This window comes from Parasteatoda tepidariorum, chromosome 11, assembly GCF_982258835.1.
Source record: "Parasteatoda tepidariorum strain Cologne lab strain chromosome 11, Ptep-v5.0, whole genome shotgun sequence".
Classification (NCBI taxonomy): domain Eukaryota; kingdom Metazoa; phylum Arthropoda; class Arachnida; order Araneae; family Theridiidae; genus Parasteatoda; species Parasteatoda tepidariorum.
The window spans coordinates 13,653,211-13,675,715 of record NC_141765.1 but is presented as its reverse complement, the minus strand read 5'-3'; the positions used below and the strand labels follow the sequence as shown (position 1 = coordinate 13,675,715).

The 22,505-nt window shown below is 29.0% G+C and overlaps 1 protein-coding gene across 7 annotated transcripts; it reads right to left on the bottom strand.

Moving 5' to 3' along the window:
- Positions 1-3,507: 3,507 nt before the first annotated feature.
- LOC107440069 (uncharacterized) lies at positions 3,508-22,204 on the bottom strand. 7 transcript variants are annotated; one of them, XM_016052851.5, is made up of 7 exons: positions 21,834-22,204; positions 19,683-19,930; positions 13,385-14,937; positions 12,194-12,315; positions 10,677-11,081; positions 6,944-7,444; positions 3,508-4,515 (listed from the first exon to the last, which is right to left on the bottom strand). In XM_016052851.5, the coding sequence occupies exons 3-7, from the start codon at positions 14,877-14,879 to the stop codon at positions 3,589-3,591; spliced, it is 3,450 nt and encodes a 1,149-aa protein (XP_015908337.1). In that variant the 5' UTR covers positions 14,880-14,937; positions 19,683-19,930; positions 21,834-22,204; the 3' UTR covers positions 3,508-3,588. The 7 variants fall into 7 exon arrangements, with proteins under 7 accessions (XP_015908337.1, XP_015908335.1, XP_087011307.1 ...); XM_016052849.4 differs by having other exon boundaries at positions 21,658-22,015; XM_087155181.1 differs by having other exon boundaries at positions 21,837-21,992.
- Positions 22,205-22,505: the final 301 nt, after the last annotated feature.

Genomic DNA, 22,505 nt, shown 5'->3' with positions numbered 1-22,505 from the left:
TTTTTCTGCGTGTATTTGTGTTAAAACATTAAGCGCATGTAGTTACAAGTTAAATGATAATATCAAAGTTAATAGGTCTCACTTTGTCATAAGTAGGGTCACTATTAAAATAATTTACAGTGATCTGAATCACTTGATTCCAGTTAGTGATCTGTATCACTTGATTCAAATCATTGATCCAAATCACTTGATAGCAATCAGTGATTTGAATAACTGGATTTGAACCAGTGATCCGAGTAGGATAATTTGAATCAGTGATTCGAATTACTTGATGCAAATTAGGCATCAGAATCACTTGATTCAAACAGTGATTTGAATCACTTAATCGAATTGCATGATATAAATCAGTGATCTGAATCACTCGATTCAAATAGTGATTTGAATAACTTGAATCCAATCAATGATCTGAATCACTTGATTCGAATCATTGATCTGAATTACTTGATTCAAATAATTTGATTGGGTTCATTAACCCAACTTGCATGATTAGAATAAGCAATCTGAATCACTTGATTCGAATTACTAATCTGAATCAAAAGATTCGAATGACTAGTCCGAGTCACATGATTCCTATAGTACTTTGACTCACTTGATTCGAATGGTGATTTTAATCAATTCACTCGAATCACTCATAAGCCACATGCTTTTCAAAAGTGACATTTTTACATTACAGGGTTGCCACAGTAAAAAATTAACAAAAATAGCTGCTTTTAGTAGCCTTAAGCATGAAAATAGTTGCCTAAAACTATAAAAATAGTTTCAGGCAACTATTTTTGATCAGGAGCAAAAATTTATCAAAAATAGTAGCCGAATAATTAAAATTGTAGCGTAATTGTCAAATACTATGATAAGGACTGGTTGATGTCAGAAATTTTAAATCGTGATACATCGTCCGTTAGACATCGCGATTTAGCAGATGTTCAGAAATTACCTATGGGAAATCAATCAAAAATAAATAAAAAGGAATAAATCTATTACAAAAGAAAATATTAATTCTAAACATATTCTACTATAATATCAATATCATAGATTAATTTTTTCAATTAAAATAATAAAGAAGTCTAAGTAAAAGCAAACCCAAGATTTATTTCATTTTTCTTAAATTAAATATGATTTAAGATTTATTGGTTTAAAAATAATAATACTGTAACAAAATATTTTACATATGTGCATTAAAATTAAAAGAAAAAAAAAACGAAAGTAGAAAACAAACCAAATAAATGTTCACTTTAGAAAAAAAAAAATTTTTTTTATTAAATTATTTGTTAAAAAAACCCATGCTTTTGAAACATCATTAGACCCTCTTTTATTCAATTATTTAAAATAATATAAAGTAGTACTAACTAATGGTCAAATTCTGTACTGAATAAATGTAAAAATATTTTTACTTATTATTATTTTCGTTTTTGAAAATAAAATTGACTAAAGATTTATTTCTTTAAAAATGACACTGACTATCTAACAAATTATAAAACAAACAAGTATTGAAAGAATTTTAATAAAATTTAAAAAAAAAAAAAACTTTAAGTACTAATGTTAAATTATTAAAAAGCGTCCAAACATTACTAAACTCTTTATTTATATTTTAAAAAAAATTTTGCTTTTTAACTAATAGCCAAATTTTTTTAAAACTTTGTTTTCAATTTCTCAAAAATAAAAGCAAATTAAATAAAGATAAGCTTTATTTTATTTTCATAAATAAAAACAACTGAACATTTATTGGTTTAAAAATAATCAAATTATTATACTTACCTACATTAAATAAATTTGATAAAAAAAAAAAAACTTTTTATAACAAAATTAAGTACAAAATACACCTATTAAATTGTATTGCTTAAAATGAAAAATAATAATTGAAAAAAAAACAATTAAATTAAATTAAATAAAGGTAAGCTTTATTTTATTTTTATAAATAAAAACTGAACATTTATTGGTTTAAAAATAATCAAATTATTATACTTACCTACATTAAATAAATTTGAAAAAAAAAACTAACTTTAAAACTAACTTAATAAAAATCAATAAAAGAAACTTTTTTAATTTTTCTTTTCTTTTCATTGATCTATTGAGTTCAGAACGAAAGTTTAAGATAACAGCGATTGTGCAGCAATCACAAAGTAACAGTAGGTCTACAAAAAATAAGTATTAAACGAAGTATAAAAATAACGAACGAAGTATAAAAATAACTTCGCTAAGAGTAAAAGTCTCCCAATAGTCGCCTATTCCTGAAAATAGTTGCTTTTTTTAGCCTTTTCAGGCAAAAAAAGTCGCCATAGTCGCCTAAGGCCGAAAATAGTAGCAAATAGTCGCATTTTAGTACCCTGTGGCAACCCTGACATTATAAACTCCAAGTTTTGCTTTCAGATAGATACCTAACAAGTTTTCAGAATTCCCTACAGATAACAGCACAGTACATAGATCTTATTACCAACATAGAAATAGCAGTGTTTCTAATCAAAAATGCTCTGAGCAATTTTAAAATAAGGCCCTTTATTTCATTACCCTGAACCTTTCAATTAAAATTTGTTTAAGGTTAACTATTCACTTGGCAATATATGTTTCATGAATAATTCATTAACTTTTCTGTTTGACATCTTGGAAAGATTTTAACTTGTTATTATTTGGTGATAAAAAAAGTTTGAAAAATATAGTGATTTACATTACTTTAAACTTCTTCTGTAATTTTTGTCTTATAATGCTGAAATGCTAATTTCGGCTGCCCCAGAAAAATTATGATGCATAATCAGCATCACAATTTAAACTTAGTGCTAAAATATCATACAGTAAAATAAGGATGAAGTATAAATAGACAGTAAAGCTAAAAATAAAAATTTAAATAAAATAAAATAAACAGATCTCAATTCATAAAGCATTAAATAAATAAAATAAAAAAAATTTAATCCTAATCCTCTTTGAAAACAAAGTACATGATTGCTAATTGACTAGACATTATGCAAACATTACAAATTATTTCAAAATCTAGTTCATCTCTAGAATACTTTAATCTTAATTCATATAGCTTGTTTCATCTCTTAAAAAGTCAATAATATTTGCATTTTTATTATCTTACAGCAGCTAAACTGAAATACAATACAAATGAGCTGCACTTTGCTTGGCAATCCACAAAAGTTGATCTAAGTATGGAGGGGGCAGTTTTTTTCTTGCTCTGAAAGGTGACAAGTAATTCTCACAAGTAGCACAGGCACTTTTTTTTGCAAAATTTTTAATAATTAATTTTTTAAAGAAATATTTAATAGATTGTATGTTAATTAGTCTCCAATAAGGAATTTTTAAATTTTCTAAATTAAAATATAATAGAGTGCAATCCTTACTTATTTTTTTCTCCTTTTTTTCATAAAAAAATTCATATTTCTTCATAATCCTTTTTTTATGATTCTCTTTTTGTGCGAAGTATTATCTTTTTTCAACTCTCCTAAAAAAATCAATTTCTCACCAAGTTCTAATCATTTCAAAGAATGAAAGAAATACACACAATAATGTTCAAAATTATGGTTGCATTCTATTGCAAGAAGCATTTTATTAAAAAGACACAGAAGCGATCTATGCATTAAAGCTGTATAAAAATGTTCATAAATGCGTTTCTTTTTTTAAAGGCAGAGATTCTTCATACTGAGAATGGTTATTAATTGGGCTACTTTTATTGTTCCCCTTGTAATTGGGATTAGTTACAATTCCATTCCTTCGAGTACGTGGTTCCCTCGGAATCACACAGCACTGATCATTTTGTGGCTCACTCAGAGGTGAAAGCAGTCTACTAATACGATTTCTATTTCTCGTGCATTGTTGTAGCTGTTGAGTAAAAGTTATTTCTATTTTAGAATTGTTTGTAGAATTAGTGAGATTACTTGAAGAAGACTGATTTGAAATAAATGAGCGTCTCTTATCTTCTGGTGATTCAAGAGGAGGGCACAATATAGCACTGCATGGCTTTGTTTCTGCAGTAGAGTGAGATGAACATTCAGAAGCAGATTCTTGTATGTATTCTTCAAGTAAATGTATGACACTGCTATGGCCACCCTTTGTTGCAACACGTATTGGGTTTCGTCCAAATTGATCAACATGATTGGGATCTGCCCCATACTCTAATAATACTTTAACAACCTCAAGATGCCCTTCCTGTGCAGCTATGCAAAGAGCTGTAGCACCTTGATTACAAACATGGTCCACAATAGCATTTCGTTCTAAAATAAGTCTTACCACAGATACATGGCCTTGCCATGCTGCAGACTGCAGAGCTGTTCTGTAATCATTATCAACTGCATTCACATCTGCTCCATGATTTAGGAGGAGTTCAACCATATCAGTATGTCCTTGCCAAGCTGATACATGCAGGGCAGTGCGTCCTTCCAAATCACGTGCTTCAACATCAGCTCCTCCTGCAAGTAAAAATTCTCCCATGTCAGTACGGTTCTCTAGCGCTAACAGATATAGTGTTGATCGACCATCTGCATCTTTGTAATTAATGTTAGCTCCATGATTTATGAGAAGTTTAACCTAGACAAAAAGGAAAGCCTTTATTAAGAATCAAAAATGAGTAAAAATTCTGTTACAATTGAATTGCAGTTTGAAGAAAGAGAGTATTTGGCCCATAAGGGAGAAAAATTTAAGAGAATTCTACATAGTATTTCGAAGAACCATTATTTACTTTATTGCACATTACTTTAGCTTGCAAAATTAAATGCTGATGTCATTAAATACAATTTCTTTATTTATTTGTACTTCTAAATTAACCAGGGTGTTGCAGCTTTGCCTAATCTGACTGGACAAAGTAGATATTGCCTGACTATCAAATGAGAAAATGGTTAATTCCCCCCAAAGTACCAATTTTTTTTAAGGTACCTGGCATGGATCCCTAGAGAAGTACATAATTTAAATTAAAATCATTAATTTTTAACTGAGTATATATCATTGGAATACCAACTAACATTCTGTTTAAGGCTCCTATTTCTCATAATCAGGCTTTGAATGTAGCAGCAATGACATCACATCAGATGCATTGATGACCAGAGTGGACAATTTTAAAAATCCCTGGCAGTCTTCTATGAATTAACTATTAGATACCCACTCTCTACGAAGGACAGTCTCTTTACCAGATATGGACAGTAATTTTCATCTAAAAAGCTTATGAAAATATTTCAAAGAAGACACTCATCTTTTTATAAACTATTTTATATCTATAATATTTTTTAAACATAAATATTTCTTGGAAATGAGTGTTTTTATAGATAAAATAATGGAGTAAAGGGATGAACAAATTTTCATGTTAGTAATGAGAAGAGGGAAATTCCAAAATAATTTTTATGGCTTTTGAATCATAACTGATTTTATGATTCAGAGATCTTTGCACTTTGTATGACAGAATTCAGCATTACAATAATCTACCTTAAGAGGTCACAGGGGCCAGATGCTGTACAGTTAAGTGTTGTCACAGAGACACATATCAGGGAGGTATTTCATTTTATGAATTGAATTCAGAATCATTCATACAATCGTAGTTCATTCACAAAATTTCCAACAACACTTCAAATATAAATGTTTGATTGAAAAGCATGATTAGAGATATCATGTTACTAATATCTAGCTCTGATTAAATGGAATATATATTTTAATTTTGCTGTTGCTATTTCTAAACTCTTGGTGGAAAAGAGCCCAGAAAAAGTTTTTCAGTACAGATTATAATCTTTAATTTTATGGGTACTTTTGTTGACAGATTGTACAGAACTATATCTTTCAAATATGTCTGGAAAAAATGTAACGCTAAAAGAAATAAAAGCAAAGTTATAGAATATTACAGGTGAGAAAAATGTAGTATTCAAAACAATCTAAGTACTTAAAATGCCTATTTTTTTTAAACTTCCAATCAGAAAAATATTTTTCAATGAGTGTTTAAGTTAACAGCTAGGAATGTGTCATTTCCTGGGTAGCAACAATCATGGAAAAAAGAAACTTGTGCTAGTCTAACTATTTTCGCTCTAAATTTACTTGTGGCAGGATAATAATGTTTTGACATATTTGTCGCCACAGCTCATTTTCAAATAAATACTTAATAAGCATTCTTAGGGCAAATATAAATTGCACATGTTTAAAACAAAGTGAAAGATAAAACAAGCCTATGAAATTAGTCATAGCGACTTGTTTATACTATTTTATTTTATCCTTGATTGCTGCCACTATGACTTTTGACCATGCAGCCCATACAAAAATGTTAGTTTGAGTAAATTATGCTCCACCACAAAGTTTTTCCTATGATTGTAGAATTACCATGTATATTGTCAAATACAGTAGCTTCTTATAATATGGAATTTGTCAGGGGGGAAAGAATTGTGTGAAACCTCATTGTGTACTATTAATGCAAAATAATAATGTACAAGAATATTTTAGCACACCTTTCCAAATAATGCTAAAAGTATTGCAACTTACTTTAATTTATACTTCTTTTTCATCCTTTATCCCGTTTTATTAAGCTCCAATTAAGAGTGTTTAGTAGTTCTTAATCTTAATGCTAACCCAAAGAAATAGCAAACTATTGCTTATATCTTATGACATGAAGAGAATTTTTACACCTTAATTGACAATCAATGAAAAATTATGAAGTATTTTACTTTATCAGTATTTTAGTGACATCATATCATTATCAAATATATAAATCTGAATTAGCATATAACAAAAGGCTACTATAACTTTAAAATAGTATACTGTCATCGAACTAGATAATGTGTGCATTGACGATATGCAAGTAAACGTTAGTGAAAGGGCTTTTTTAAAAGGATGAAATATAAAGTAACGTGTTTTGTGGCCTTATATTTTCTCTTAAGTATTTGTAACAATTCTTCGTGTCCCATTTTAAGGAGACATTAAATTTATGGTCATAATTAAAATATAATTTTTGTTTCCTTAAATAAGAGAAATTGAATGACTTAACTGTATCTTTATGTCCTTCTAAAGTTGCTATTCTGAAAGCAGTTTTCCCATCATGAGCTCTAGAGTCAACAATTGAAGGAGTATGATGAAGAAGAGTTTCAATTAATTTGGTATGACCTTCTTGAGCAGCCAAGATCAAAGGCACTCTACCATCATTATCAATTTCAGTTATTTTGGCACCAGCTTCGAGAAGTAAGTCACAAGCTTCTATATGGCCCTCAAAGGCTGCATAATGCAAAGGTGTCCAGCCACCATTATCCCTGTGCATTTCATCCAATCCACGATCTAAGAGTTGCCGAACACTTTTTGGATTTCCCTGAGCAGCAGCAATAGAAAGGACAGTTCGACCTTCAGCATCTATTGTGTCTACAGCAGCTCCCCAAAACAACAGCAAATTAACAACTGCTGGATGTCCCATGGATGCAGCTGCAACTAATGGTGTTCTCCCATTATTATCACTATGATCAACATCAGCTTCATTTTCTAACAATAATTCACATACCTGGAAAGATATTTGGGGGAAATTTCAATAAAAACAATTTTTTAATTTTTTCTTCATTTTTTTCATGTTACAAAATATTTCCTACCTCTTCATTTCAAAATAGAATTAAAATTAAACAAAACATGCAAAATGAGATTGCAGCTAGTTATTGATTTACCAATCATTAATTCCTCTCTAAATTTTAGAGAAACAGAAGAATTTGAGGAGAATCATTCTATTAATAAAAAAATGCTTTCAATATTGATAATGTTTTATCTTTCTTTTCAAATCCCTCTTTGAAAAAGTTTAGGAATGAAAACTGATTTTATTAAAATTAATTTAATTAAAGATGTGAGAAGTGCACAGTTGAAATACTAAGTAATATTATATTAAATTTTGAAATAAATGCATCCATTTTATTATTTTTGTCCTAATTAAGTTTATTAAAATTACAAATTCTCGACTCAAACTTGGTTATGTTACAGCCAGGGCCAGATTAAGAACCTTAAGAGGCCCTAAGCACATTAAAGATTTCGATGCAAATATTTTAAAATTAATGTAATAAACGACAGACTACATGCAAATGACAGGAAATTTAATTCTAATGAAATCAAAAAGTTCTCTTTCTTTACCCTAATAAAAGATTTTAAATCACTTAAACTCAATAAATAACTGTTACCAAACATTTCCACTGACACAGACCAATTTTTAAATTAATCAATAGTTATAATAACTTGACCATTTAATTAGAATTTCGTATTGTCTTTATAGGATGTTTTTAAATGCATAGATAATGTAATATTATTTTGAAAAGTTTTATATTATTTTCAATTATGATTTTAAAGATAGATTAGAAATGTTTTAATACGTTAAGTTAATACATGCATAAAAAATGTTTTATATATTTAACTGAAAGTGATTAATAATTTTCAATATTACAACTATTTTTTTAAATCTGGTTTCCTATGCTTTATATTTAAAATAAACATAAGAATTCAGAAAACAATAATATTAAAGTAATTTAAAAAGCTATTAAAATATAAAATTATTAAAATATAAAGTTATTAATATAAAAGTTATTAATATAAAAGTTATTAATATAAAAGTTATATTAAAGTATAGAAAAATAATCAGCTCGCTAAATTAGCTAACTTAGAGCAACTCTTTTACAGTTTATACTAAACTGGTTTTAATTATATTCAAAATATTGTTTTCCTGCGTATTTTAACTTTAAAAATAATGTAGAATTTTAATTTTTTTGTCAAAGCAATACAAATAAAAATTTAATCATGAAAATAGTAATAAAAATACTACAGCAGATAAATTCAATATTTTTTAAATATAAAAACCTATAAAATTGTGCACCATAACATGAAGAATAAAAAATAGAAAGTACTTTTTTGAAAATTGATTTAATATTTTCTGCCAAACAGTGTGCACAAAATAAAAAAGTGAACATCCTGAATAACTTTTCATCAAATAGTCACATACTATGACTCAATATAAATGAGCTCGAGGGACAAATTTTAAATGTGCTAATTTATTAGTGCACACCCTGTTTTAATTATAGAATAAATAACAAAATTGGACACAAAAATGTATAAACATACCTAACAAACATATAAACATTCTCTGTATAATCATATCTTATTTCAGCGGATTTGGAATTCTGATCTTCAAAATATGAATGTTATTTAACCCCAATTTGGAAAGTATGGTCGAAATAGTTTTGGCAGGAGGACAGCCAAAGTTTGGACCCTTAGTGTTAACTTTACTTTTTGCACATTTCACTAAATCCTGAGAATTTCTTAAACAAATCAAAAGATTTTTATACAAAATTATTAAATTTGTTAATCCAAAGATAATTCCATTTACAAAATTTTTTTATAATTATTTTTTCATCTAATAGTAGTCAAAAAATGTATTTGTTTTAATGTATACAAATGTTTGCCTCATTTTAAAGTATGCAATTTTGAATAACATAATGCAAAATTTGAACAAAATAGATAGAATAGTTTCAAAGTTAAAAAATTTTAAAAAAGTCATACATTTAAAACTTGATTTCTTGAGAACTATTTCCCCAATTTAATTTAAATTTTGTCAATTAAAATTACATAGTTAAAACTAACTTAAATAAATTGTTACTTTTTACATCAGTTGTGAAGTCTTTGCAAAATCTCTGGGAGACTCGTCGTATTATTAAAACTCAACTTAAAAAAGATGAATACTTTTAAAAGCAAACTAAATTTCCTTGAACATGAAATAAACAAAGCAGGCACTTAGAGATCAAGATAAAGTTGCATTTGAAAATCTGTTTAAGTCTTAAATGTTAAATTCGTAAGTGTAAGCGAAATTGTTACTGATGTAACTCCTAATCATGTAATTGGCTTTAAAAAAATATGTCAATCAAGGAACCTTTCTTACATTAGCCTTCCCACTTTTCTGTAACAGAAGTCGCCACCAAGAAGGGCAGTTTATAAGTTCTAAGCTTATCTTCAACAGTATATCAAGAAAAAGTATTTTTCGCTGAAATAAGGAAAAAGTATAAGGGGCAATTAGTGGTCCCCAAGATGTTTCAGAGGTGAAAAGGATGCTTTGACACTTCAGTGTAGTAAATCAATTTGTTACACTTGTTTACACAAAGCTTCTTCTCTGCTCTAGTTTTGTATTTCAGGCCTCAGCTATCTGCCGCCTTTCATAGAGGCTCTCGACAATGTAGGTGGTCTTTTCGGTCCTTAGCATTGGTTATTTTGTGATGGAATAACCGCAATACACAACGTTCTTTCTTTTCAGTGAGATTGTAATAAATGTATTACAAAAGCAATTTAGTTTAAACCATGATCTTGATTAAGAACATAAAATCAAATTAAAATGTGTAAAAAAAATATTTTTAGAAATTTTTTTTTTCATTAGTGCTTTATGGTCTCCCCCCCCCCCCAATCTCTAGTGCCCTACGCACATGCTTAGTATACTTACTGGTTAATCCAGCCCTGGTGATAGAGGATATGAATGTTTTGGTTCTCATTGTTCTATTTCTTGAATATAAAATAGGTATTTTGATCATAATTTTTTTTTTTGCTTCACTTTTAAGTATATCATAATTAAAAATGTTTAGATGTTTTTCGTATAAATGGCAAACTAGTATGTTACAATGATAAATCGTTACATTTCTTTAATATTATAATTATTTGAAATCTTAATCTAACTGATCACTCAAGGTTGTCAAAACAAAATAAGGGTGCAAATAATTTACCCGAGTGTGTCCTTCAAAGGCAGCTACAAGCAAAGGAGTCATTCCATCTTTGTCTCGATGATCTACTTCAGCACCCCTCTCCAAGAGTAAGCTCACCACTTTGGCATGTCCTTCAGAATCACAGAGGGCGGCAACTGAGAGGGCAGTTCGTCCATCACTGTCCTCGTGATTGATTTCAGCCTTGTGCTCAAGTAATTGTAGAACAATTTCAACATGTCCCATATAAGCAGCTGCAATAAGAGCTGTACGTCCTTCGTTATCCACTTTATTAACACAAGCTCCATAGGACAAGAGGCGGGATACAATCTCTTCGTGGCCACCCCATGCTGCAGCTCGAAGTGCTGTCCGATGATCGGAGTCTGAAAGATCTACATCAGCACCATTTTCAAGAAGGACATTTACAACCTAAATAAAACCACTTTTTTTTTCATCGACAATAAAATCTTTCAATGATGTAATAAACAAGAAAAACCTTTTTTCTCCCAAATTTAATTCTAATTAATTTAAGGATAATGAGACCTTAAGTAGTCAAGCCTGTTTTTGTTTAACCCCTTCCCTCTCACTCCCATGAAAATGACGGGGTGAGGTTTCATCCTCTATTTCTCACTCTCGTGAAATTTTCGGGCTGGAGTGTTCAGTAGTAATGCACCAATAAGAATAAAACTAATTCATTTCTTTTGCTGGGAAAACATTTTATTTCTCATTTTACACACCAGATGGCAGTACCAGGATATTTTTGAGGTAATTGTAGATAGTTTATTTTAAACTAGATGTCAGCACTAATCAAATACCTGTATTTGGCAATATAGGCACTTTTACGACCGTTTTCTTGAAAATTAAAAGATCGTTAAGGGGTTAAGACAATTTAAGTCATTAATAAGTTAATATTTTACTGCTATTATTTGGTATTTTAATTATTTCCATTAATTTTTATGAACAACACCATGTTATTCGACTAACCATAGCAGACTAATCTGCACAAATCTCTTACATTTCTTGCAATGTGCTATCTGTTCATAGGTGTCTACTTGCACATGCACATAACATTAGACACTCTTCCATCAACATACCTAACAGGGGTCTGTGTAGGTCTTTTTTAGAGGTACCTATTTTGTGAAAATTTAGACATAATTTGTGAAATTTAAAAATTTTATTAAAAAAATCAACACAAAAATATAGTAAAGTAAGAAAATATTTTCAAAATTATTTAAATATCTTTCGAAAATATTTTAAAAGTATTTTGTGAAACTACCGTTTTTCTTTAAATTGAATTTGTGAAACAACCGTTTTTCCTAAAATTGAATTTGTGAAGCTACCACTTAACGGCAGTAAATTTGCCCTGGACAGATCCCTGTCTAATTAATTTTAAATGCCTAAAAAGTTTCTCACTTGATAAAAATTCGCTGTATTCTGCTTGTAAGCAACAACTTAGTATCATTCATCAAAAGTTGAGAATTTCGATTATGTTTGATTAAAAACGTTGCTGTGCTTATTGAAGAGAACTTTTAAGTACCTACTTCAGTATGTCCAGCCCAAGCTGATGATCTGAGCGGAGTCCAGCCATCATTATCAGCGTGATCAGCATTTGCACCAGCTTTTAGCAACATTTCAACAATACAGCTATGTCCTTGTCTAGCAGCTGGAAAATTAAACCTTTTAGTGACATTAACACATAGTTGAAAAGAGCAAAAATATTCATCAATGAAATAAAGTTTCTTTCTTAATGAATCATAAAAAAGAATCTTTACGAAACATTTAAGATTGATAGCACATGTATTGATTAAATGATATTTCTGATGAATGACTAATATATCGTGATATGTTTAAGAATTTTCTAAAGTGTCAAATAATTTTTTTGATACACGATAAAACTTTTCCAACAGGGAAAAGACCGTGAAAAAGTTTTCTGATCTGTAAAAGATATTTTTACAAGTGAAATAGACTCTATGAAGTGTAAAAAATTGAACTATTCAGTAAAAAAAATTTCTGATGAATTTTGTGTATGAATTTTTCAGAAGCATGTATTCTAAGACGTAAAAAAAACTACTGATGCACAAAAGAATTTTTATACATAAAAATTGAAATTATAAGAAATTTAGTCTACATTTATTTATTTATCATGAATACTTAATCTGAGCAACTTTTAATTAAGTTTTAGCTATAGACAGGCCAAAACAATAACTCTTACTGAGACATGAGATAAAGTGCATGCAGACGACAAACTCAAAAACGTTTTTCTTTCACTCATGGTAGAAAACTCACAAAGGAAAAAAAATATATGTTTATTTCAAAGGTTGTAATAATAGATATACTTCATAGTAATGTCTATCTCTACTTACTAACATACAACAAATAGGAGGTAATGTGCACATAATATCTGAATATAAGCATTCTAATATTAAAAAAAAAATCAAGCTGTTTGGTTTATATTTTACCAGGCATCTCAGTTTTTCCCCTCATCTACATCATTAAAATTTTAAACATATTACATTATAATTAATTTAATAACATATACTAATTTATTAAAATTTGTCTACATAATTAATTATCTAATAATCATCTACATTGCATTTTAAAAGAATATAGTTGTAGACTAAAAAGTAGAAATTATTTGCTCAAGAAAAAAAAAAAAATTTATTAATTCGACTGTCACTACAACAATAATTTAATTTCAAATAACCAGCAATAGCTAAAATTTTAATACTTACCGAGGTTAATGGGTGATTGGCCATTTTTATCAGTCTTCTCTAAATTAGATCCTTTTTCGATAAGCCTTGATACAAGACTATCCATTCCTTCATGTGAAGCACGGTGTAGTAAGGTACGTTGGTTACTATCTACTTGGTCTATATCAGCTCCAATAGACTCAAGGGGATCAATTGGTACTTTAAATGTATTTTTTTCTAGGAAGTCTTCGAGAGGTAAATTACAATACATTAACCACAAGGTTATATGATGAGGCTGCAATGAAGCACTCAGAGATATTTTACTCAAGTGCAAAGCAAAGTCTGAAATTTCCTCAGGTGTTAACTGGGAAGAAGCTATTGTATACCGCATAGCTATCATTGCATGCCCATCTTTTGCATTACAAAGATATTTCTGAGTGCAATGTTTAACATCTAGCAGCCATTCAGCAAAACTATGATGAAAAAGAATTTTTGTACCGCCTCTTCCTTTAATTACAACTTTAGAAAGTAAACTTAAACGTTTTTGATATTCTTCATAGGATAAATTTGTATTTCTAGTCCAAACACACTGGTATAAAACTTCTTCAGTTAAAGGTTTCCTAGAAGCAAGAATTACATTTAAGATTGGCTGAACTTTACTGAATTGTTTTCTCATGAATAATCTTTGACTTAACCATAGATATAAACCATTAAGAGTTCCTGGAATTTCACGAATTTCTCTTATCATAATAAAATTTTCACTTACACCATCTAAAACTTTCTCAAGGTACATAAAGCAACCATTACTTTTAATGTGCAATTGATTCAGCATTTCTGCAGTTTCTCTACTCAGATGTTGTCTCAATGCTTCTTCTTTGTCCAACCGGGACAGAATGTATTGCTGAACATCTCTTACAACATGGCATTTTCTCAAATCATCTAAGCTAATTTTTCGAAAGCCAGTAAACATGCGAGTAATATTTTTGCTTTGCTTTCGGGATGAACATATGAGTAGCAGCCATCTAGGGAAAAGATGATGATAATTTGCTAAAAGTTCAGCAATACCATTTTTTTCTCCTCCTAATATTGACTGGTCAAGCGAATCTACAAGAATAAAACAAGGATGCCTCGGAGGATCTATCTCAAGTAAAGGAAAAAGTACACCTTTTTTAAAAGCTTCATCTGGATCACATTCGCTGATTTGCAATTCTTTGATTTTTTCCTTATATCCACTGATAAGAGGAGATGCTGTGATTTGACTAATAAGATTATTAATAAAAAAAGCCACCGAAAGACTTTTGATATCATTAGCTTGACAAAAATGATAAGCTAAAAGTTTTTTGCTCAATGAATTTTGTTTCCCTTGAGTATTAGTTGGCCATACCAATTCATTACAAAGAGCAGTTTTTCCAGATCCTGGCCCACCAGTAATAAGGGTTCCACAAGTTTTAGAAGAGCAACGACTTTCTAGGTAGTGATTTATTTTAGCAAAAGCCCATTCTCGACAAAAAAATCTTTTACCATGACTTTGTGTCATGTTCCTCAGGAGTCAACGTTTCCTTCCTTTCAACTTTACTTCTTTTTGGTACGTCATTCTGAAAGAAAATGAAGGTCATATTAAAGTATTCAATAATATGGCTTCAAAACACTTCTATTTTAAAAGATAGTTTATTTATAGAGCATCGATCTAGTTGAGCTGAAATACGAATCCCTCCCCTTAAAAGGGAAAATCTTTAAAATCATAAAAATATAATTTTTAAATGGATACAAGATAGCACTCATGTTCAAAAGCATGGCAAATAAAACTTTTGATGGGTTTTAACCATTAATAAGATCACCATGTCAAAAACCTAAAAAATTGCAGATAGGTATTGATATAAGTATTATGGTTTTTAGGTTATTTTCTCACTACTTTAACTTTTGCGTCCTTAAGCAATATTTCTGATTAAAATATTTAATTTCATTATTTAGTGGTATGTTTTGCTTAAAATATTCACAAGGAAAAGAAAAGATTAGCATTAAATACATTTTGCACATAAATTATATTAAAAATAAAATAGAGCAAAATGTCATTACTGTCCCGTGTCTCCAACACACATTTGTTTTAACTTTCTGTAATTTACTCTGTTATGAAAGTGTTACAGACATAAATGTATACATATTCTGATATAGTATGACTGTCTACTTGAATATCTATAATCAATCAAAATTATTATCATAATTTGTATACTTTGTTCTACACATCACTTTGTATGTGTCCCTTACATTTGTGTACTTACAGCTCAAGTATCAAAAAGTGGAAACAAAAAACACTACAGATGGCTCTAGTTGAATAAAATATATTTTTTCCTGGCTACAAAGAACACTATTCTCTACAGAACAGTATATTTTAATTGCAGTACCATTTAATTTAGTAAAAAAAAAAATAAAAAAAAAACTGTGAGTGTGAAAAACCTGTGGAGAAAAAAATTTTTTTTTGGTAAATTTTTGAAGACTCATGTTTTGAAATATTGAGGGTTTGAGATCAAATCAGGTTATTGTCATACTTTAACCTTTGCACTCCACTGACACCTACCTATACAGTGACATCAAAAGTTACCACCTAAAATTTTTTAAATTTTTTCATCTTAAAATTTTGTTACGACATTATTTTGTGATTATTAGTTGCTACATTGAAAATTTCATCATATATTTTACATAAATTAGTGCTTGCATTAATTTAAATAGCATTTTAAAGTATTCAGAGTGCAAAAGTTAACTCAACATCAGAATGTCAAATAAGGTATCAAATGAGAAGTCAATCAGCTAATTATTTTTTAACTAGTAATTTTATTTCTTTACAAACTGATGATTTTTGATGTTAATTTTTCATGCTATATTTCTTTTGGAGTTGGTCAAATTGTCTTGAAAATAATTAGCTAATTAAAACCAATTAATATTAGTAAAATATTTTCATGAAGATAAGTGAGGTTGTGAATATTAAAACCATTTCACATATGATCAGAAGTAAATCATTTCTCAATATTAAAAATAAGATATGCATCCAAAAAGGGTGTTTTTGGATCCCTTCTAGATACCAAAAATGATCAACATTTTTGTAAGAAATGATATTTACATTAATCAAAAAATTTTGGAATTTCATTGGGCTAAACAATTTTACAGTCTCAGTCACCTTTCTATAGGTATTGTGCCTTAGCTTTAGAAGTGTATGGCTGCACTGCATATTAATTTTGTTAATTCTGAACAACCATTCTACTGAGGATTAAAAAAAAAAAAATGTCTTTAATATTTTTTGTGAATATAAGTTATGAGATATTTAAGGTCAAATAAGATCACCTTTTAACTTTGACCTAGCATCGAAAGGACAAATAGGGTAGCCATTGAAAGGTCAATTCCTCAGTTTTGCAATGGTGTTTGAAAATTTCTTTCACTACAATTGGGGAAAAAAAGCTTCAACCAATAATATGTATGCAAGTTTATCATGTTTTACTAAAATTTCAGATTTTCACTTGTCTATACCTTGTACAATTTCAAAATTGAAAATTATTAGAATGACTTATTTCATCATGTGTCCATTAGCGTATTTTTCGGCGAAAGCGGCGGTTTGTCGCAAGCGCCGTACATCGATAAAAATTTAATTTTTTAAAAAAAAGTTTTAATAAGCGCCGCAATGGCGCTAAACCGTGCATATAAGCATCCTTATAGAAAAGACCTTTAAATTACCATTTAGAACATCTGTATAATAAGAAATTAAATATTTTTATACATTTCATTAAGTAAAGTTTTAATTTCTAAATTATAATAACAAATTTCTTTTTCAGCATAAAAAAACAACAAAAAAAGTTCTCTTTCAGCAACAAAAAAACACTAAAACGATATAAAATAAAGTTGTTCGTACCAGTTGGCACCACGCCAAAAAAAAAAAAAAAAAAAAAAACAGAACAGCAAAAAAATATTTATATGCTCAGTAGCTGAATTAACGCTGAACTGATTACAGAAATCCGTAAAACAAGCAGACAAAAAAAAATCAGCTATATTCTTTTTATTTGGAATTTTATTCTGTTGAAGTAACTTACTTTATTTTATCTTTTAGAAATAAAAAAGAAGCTTGAAAAAAAAAATCTGTGACAAAGGAAACATCTGTTTCTAAAGCAGTTTAAAATAAAGTGAGAAGTAAAAACACCTGCATTTCCAATGAACAAAATAAAGAAGTGCAAGTTGGAAAAAACTGATCAATCAATCTTGACAGCTGTGCTTGTGCTTTACTGGTTTGTCCCCACATTTCCCTCCTCTGTTGGACCATAAATTGGCCACACCCAGTTGACATTGAAACTACCATGTGGACTACAAAATGAATTCTATCTCTTTCGCGTTTTTTTATTCGATTCATAAATGTTTTTATTTTGCCGCTTTTTTAATAGTTATTAACTATTAATTTTTTTTGCTGTTAATAATTAGCTTGTTTTTTTTTCTTGTTATTAGTTGTTTTTATTATTATCGTTATTAGTTTTTAGCTTGTTTTTTGTAGTTATTCATTGTTAGTTTCTTAGCATTAATTGTTACTTTTTTTTAGCTCCGTGTTAGCTTTTTTTTCTCTTGCGAGGTAAGCGTCTTTTGTTAAAACAAAATGTTATCTAAAAGAAAAAACGAGAACTATGATCTCGCTCCGAAGAATTTTTTATTATCGTTATTAGTTTTTAGCTTGTTTTTTATTGTTATTCATTGTTAGTTTCTTAGCATTAATTGTTACTTTTTTTTAGTTCCTTGTAAGCTTTTTTTTCTCTTGCGAGGTAAGCGTCTTTTGCTAAAACAAAATGTTATCTAAAAGAAAAAACGAGAACTATGATCTCACTCCGAAGAAAAATTATTATTTCTTCTTCAGAGGATTCAGATTATTTCTTCTTGAATATATTATATTGATTATTATTTTAATCAATAAAATTTCTTAAGATGGGCCAGTTTTAAATTCACCCCATAATAATCTACGATCGAAACTTGACTAAATTTATTGGTTTTTCTGAAATTAACAGTGTAATTGAATTATAGTAATATTTGGGCGCCATATTGGAATTTCCGAAAGAGATCCGAAGTGCGGCATTTCGTCAGTCCCGTGAGTGTCGGATTTAGGGTCCTATTAGGTACTTCTTTTTCTGTTCGCTCCAATTACAATTGCCAAGGCGCTAAGTAGATTTCTAGCTTGCGATTTTTCTTTAAGCTGAGGGTGAATACAAGATACATACCTTTTAAATTTTCTCCTTATGAGATGTTTTTTTAAAATTATTATTTCGTTAATTTATTTTCTTACAGGCTGCTGCTGAAAGTTTTCTAAGAATTGGCAATGTTCTGCAGCACATCGCGATACGGGCAAATATTTTGTTGACTTCGTTATAAATTTTTTTTTTAACAGTCTTTCTCTCAGAAAATTATTTCATTTTAAATAACTTTCTTTGACAAATTTGTTTGCTACTTAAAATATTTTGCCGGAACGCCGCATGTAGGAAAAAAAAATTATTTTTTAGATAGCGCCGCTGCGCTTTCACCGAAAAATACGGTACACTAAATTTTCTTAAAATTGAAGAGTGGTCGGTTTAAAAGTGATTGATCTAAGGTAAAAGGACTGCAGAATTTTTTCCTGTTTTTTATTATACAAAAAGTTTTTAAAACTTTTTTTTCAAAAAAAATTTAAAACTGTAATTTGAATTTTAGATGGTTGTAACATTTAAAATTTATAAAAGAAAACCCTTGATAATTATAACAAAATATTTTAATCTTTTACTCCTGGTAGCTTATTATTTATATATTAGTATTTTTTTCTTCGATTAGTTTTAAATATACTGAAAAAAAACTTCACGCATATTATGATTTCGTGGCTATCATCTTATGTCGTGGACATTTTTTGATGGCTTTAACCAGTCATTCACAAATGAAATGATGAAGGTAAAAAACAATGTTGGATTTTATAAAGCTTCAATACGACAACCACATAGTTAGGGTCAAAATATTTTCAACCTCTTACTGTATATTACAATGTAAAATAATATTTGCTCTTTAAGACTTAGAAATTTGGAGACCCTAAAACAGTTAATAAGTTTATAAGGGCTAAAACATTCCCAAGTTGTTATGATTATCTCAGTTGGAGAGTTCTGAATAACATTTAAATATATTTACATAATACAAAATAACTGGACTGAATTTAATATTACTTTTAATTTTTTAGATCTCAATGTACAAAGTTTTCTTTTATTAAAAAAAAAAAAAAAAAAAAAAAAAAAAAAACAATTTTTTCATAATATTTTTTTAACATGTCACTTACATTACTGCAGACTATAAATAAACATACCTTTGGTAGAATTTTCTCGCAGATGTCAAAGCCCATTCAGAAAAATCAATCACATCTTAAAATTTTTCTTCTTTACATTCATTCGTGAAAAGCAGCATTCGGAAAGGATAAAAAAAAATTCTTCTATGACAGGTGCACTCCAAAAATTTATGTTTTGAAGTGCCTCATCAAAACTTTTCAATCGATGACCCCGATTCATATTATTTTTAATCACTCAATTTATCTCTGAATTCTTTGCAATGTCATATCTGTAAAGTTAGAAAACCATAAGAATTTATATTGATAAAACCAGATGTTTTGCAAAATCATATGTATACTTTTAGAATACTTGTTTAAAATGGAATACAAAGGCTATCTACATTAGATATGAGTAACAATTTTTTCAGCATCAGTTACAAACATAAAACTTTTTTTTAAATCTAATACACAGTGTTTTTTGTGGGCAAGGTTTAAACAATGTGCACTCCTCTTTAACCTTTCGATCAAAAATGTTCCTCTCATATGCCCTTTAATCCTGGTTATGTGTCCAAATATAAAAATATATTCTGCCTAATGTTATCAAAATTCCAAATGGTTTTTAGAATTTTTATATTTTGAAAATGATGGCATTTCATATGAATTTCAAATCAAATCATACTACTTGTTAACAAATCATACTACCCATAGAAAATTCACTCATAAAAAGAAATCTTAATTAGAAAAAAGCAAAACTGACAAAATGAAAATGAGTGCACTTTTAAATATCACATGCAATTTAAATGAGGACATAAAGAGATTGTTGAAGTAACAAAGATCCAGTTTAATCAAAGACAGACAACTAAAACAAGGCTTTCGGTGAACTGTCATAAGAAAAGGATAGTATGTACAGTGTCAAAATATAACTTATTTCGCAAGAGTAGAAACATATCTGGTTTATTTCAATGGCTGAATTGAAAATAATGAATACCTATCGTATTTCGTAATTTTATAAAGTATACTTTAAATTAATGAAGAAAATAAGCATGGTAAAATGGGAAAGTTGATTATCAGAAGATACATCTGGTTGATTGTAATCAAATGTATCACACAGAGATTTATCAGAAACTGATGGGTTAAATTTCCAAATTAAAATGCTCAGCAAAAACAGTCATTAGAATATTATACATCATTGGAATATGCATACAACCATTGTAAATATTTGAACCAAGATCACTTTAGATGAATATCACTGTAGATGAATATTTGTGTTGAACAAGGGAGGAACTGATACAATTTGAATGGGATGAAATAAATGTGTGACTAAGTTTAACACTTTTGGTTGTAATTGGTGATGGACATTTTTAATAAATTGAAAAAAATAATTGTCATTTTCTGATTGTATAATAGAAAGTTTATAGATTTCTATTAGATGATAAAAATAATTGTTTTATTAATAACTCTTACATATATATGTGTGTGTGTTATTTGATCAGCCCCTCTTACTTTTGAGCTACTTCTACTGTCACTAATAATGTCAAAGGAGCGAAAAGGAAAAGTTTAGAATCACGAAGTATAAAGTTTTTAATTTATTTTATGGGAATATTTACTAATAATAAAAGTGAAACGGTATCCGCAAAAGTATTAGACAATGAAGAGAAAACACTGACAACATAACTGCTTTCTAAAAATAAATTTAAGCATCATGTTTTTTTTATGAATATAAAGAACATTTTTAATGCATTTACGTCTAATATTTTTGAAAGTAATAATAATATTAATCTATATGTGTCAAAATTGTTAAGAAAAATTTTAAATCACATTTAGAAAGAATTTTATATAATCTAGACAAGATATATTACTTGAAAAAAAGAAAAAAAAAGATTGAATATTATAAACATTGAAAAAAATTTGATAGAGCATTAGCTGTAAGCCCGGCAATTAACTTTAAAAAAAAAAAAAAAAAAAAAAAAAAAAAAAAGACTGTTTCAATGTTATAATAATAAAAAAAAATGCTTACTTAAATTAACCTCCCTCTTTTATAATATAAAAACTCTGGGGATGTAAAATTCTTTAGAAAATTGGAGTGAGTACTATTGATAAAAGAATCTCATTATTAATGTTTATTTACACAAAGCAAACACATATTACAAAGAGCACATTTATAATTTATAAAAAAACAACAAAAACACTGACAACCCATAATCAGAAATAGAACACTGGTGGAGCATCATAACTTTACGAATAGTTCTCACTGCCCGCAAAAATTTCGCAGATGCAAAGAAAAAAGAATCTAATTGGGAGCATTCACACACGCGCGCGCGCAAAGAACTCGATCGAATCTCCGAATTCGAATCTACAAATTTTTGCGCACACAAAGAATGGCCCCTTAATTTGATGTTGTTATTGTTGGTCATTTACGTCACACTAGAGCTGCACAATGGACTCTTGGCGACGGTCTGGGAAACATCAATGAGAATGATCCGAGGACATGCCATCACAATTTTGATCCTCTGCAGAGGGGATGGCACCCCCGCTTCGGTAGCCCAACGACCTGCACGCGAAGTGGAGCACTTTACGGTAGAGCAGTTTAACGAGGACCAATGGATGGTGTTTTCTACACTACGGAGCGCTGCAAGCTCGGGACTGCCTAAATTACCGGGTTACTGTTTCAGTTGTATTTTAAAGCCATTTGGCATCATTGTGTTATGAGATTCTTGCAACCAATGCATTTGATTACTTATTACTTATGTTTACAATGCTAACAATACTGTTAACAATACTAAAAGTGTTAACACTAACGTAAGATGGTGCACAGCTTGCAACACGAGCAAACAGTAATAAACAAATGGAAAGAGGCCAAATCAA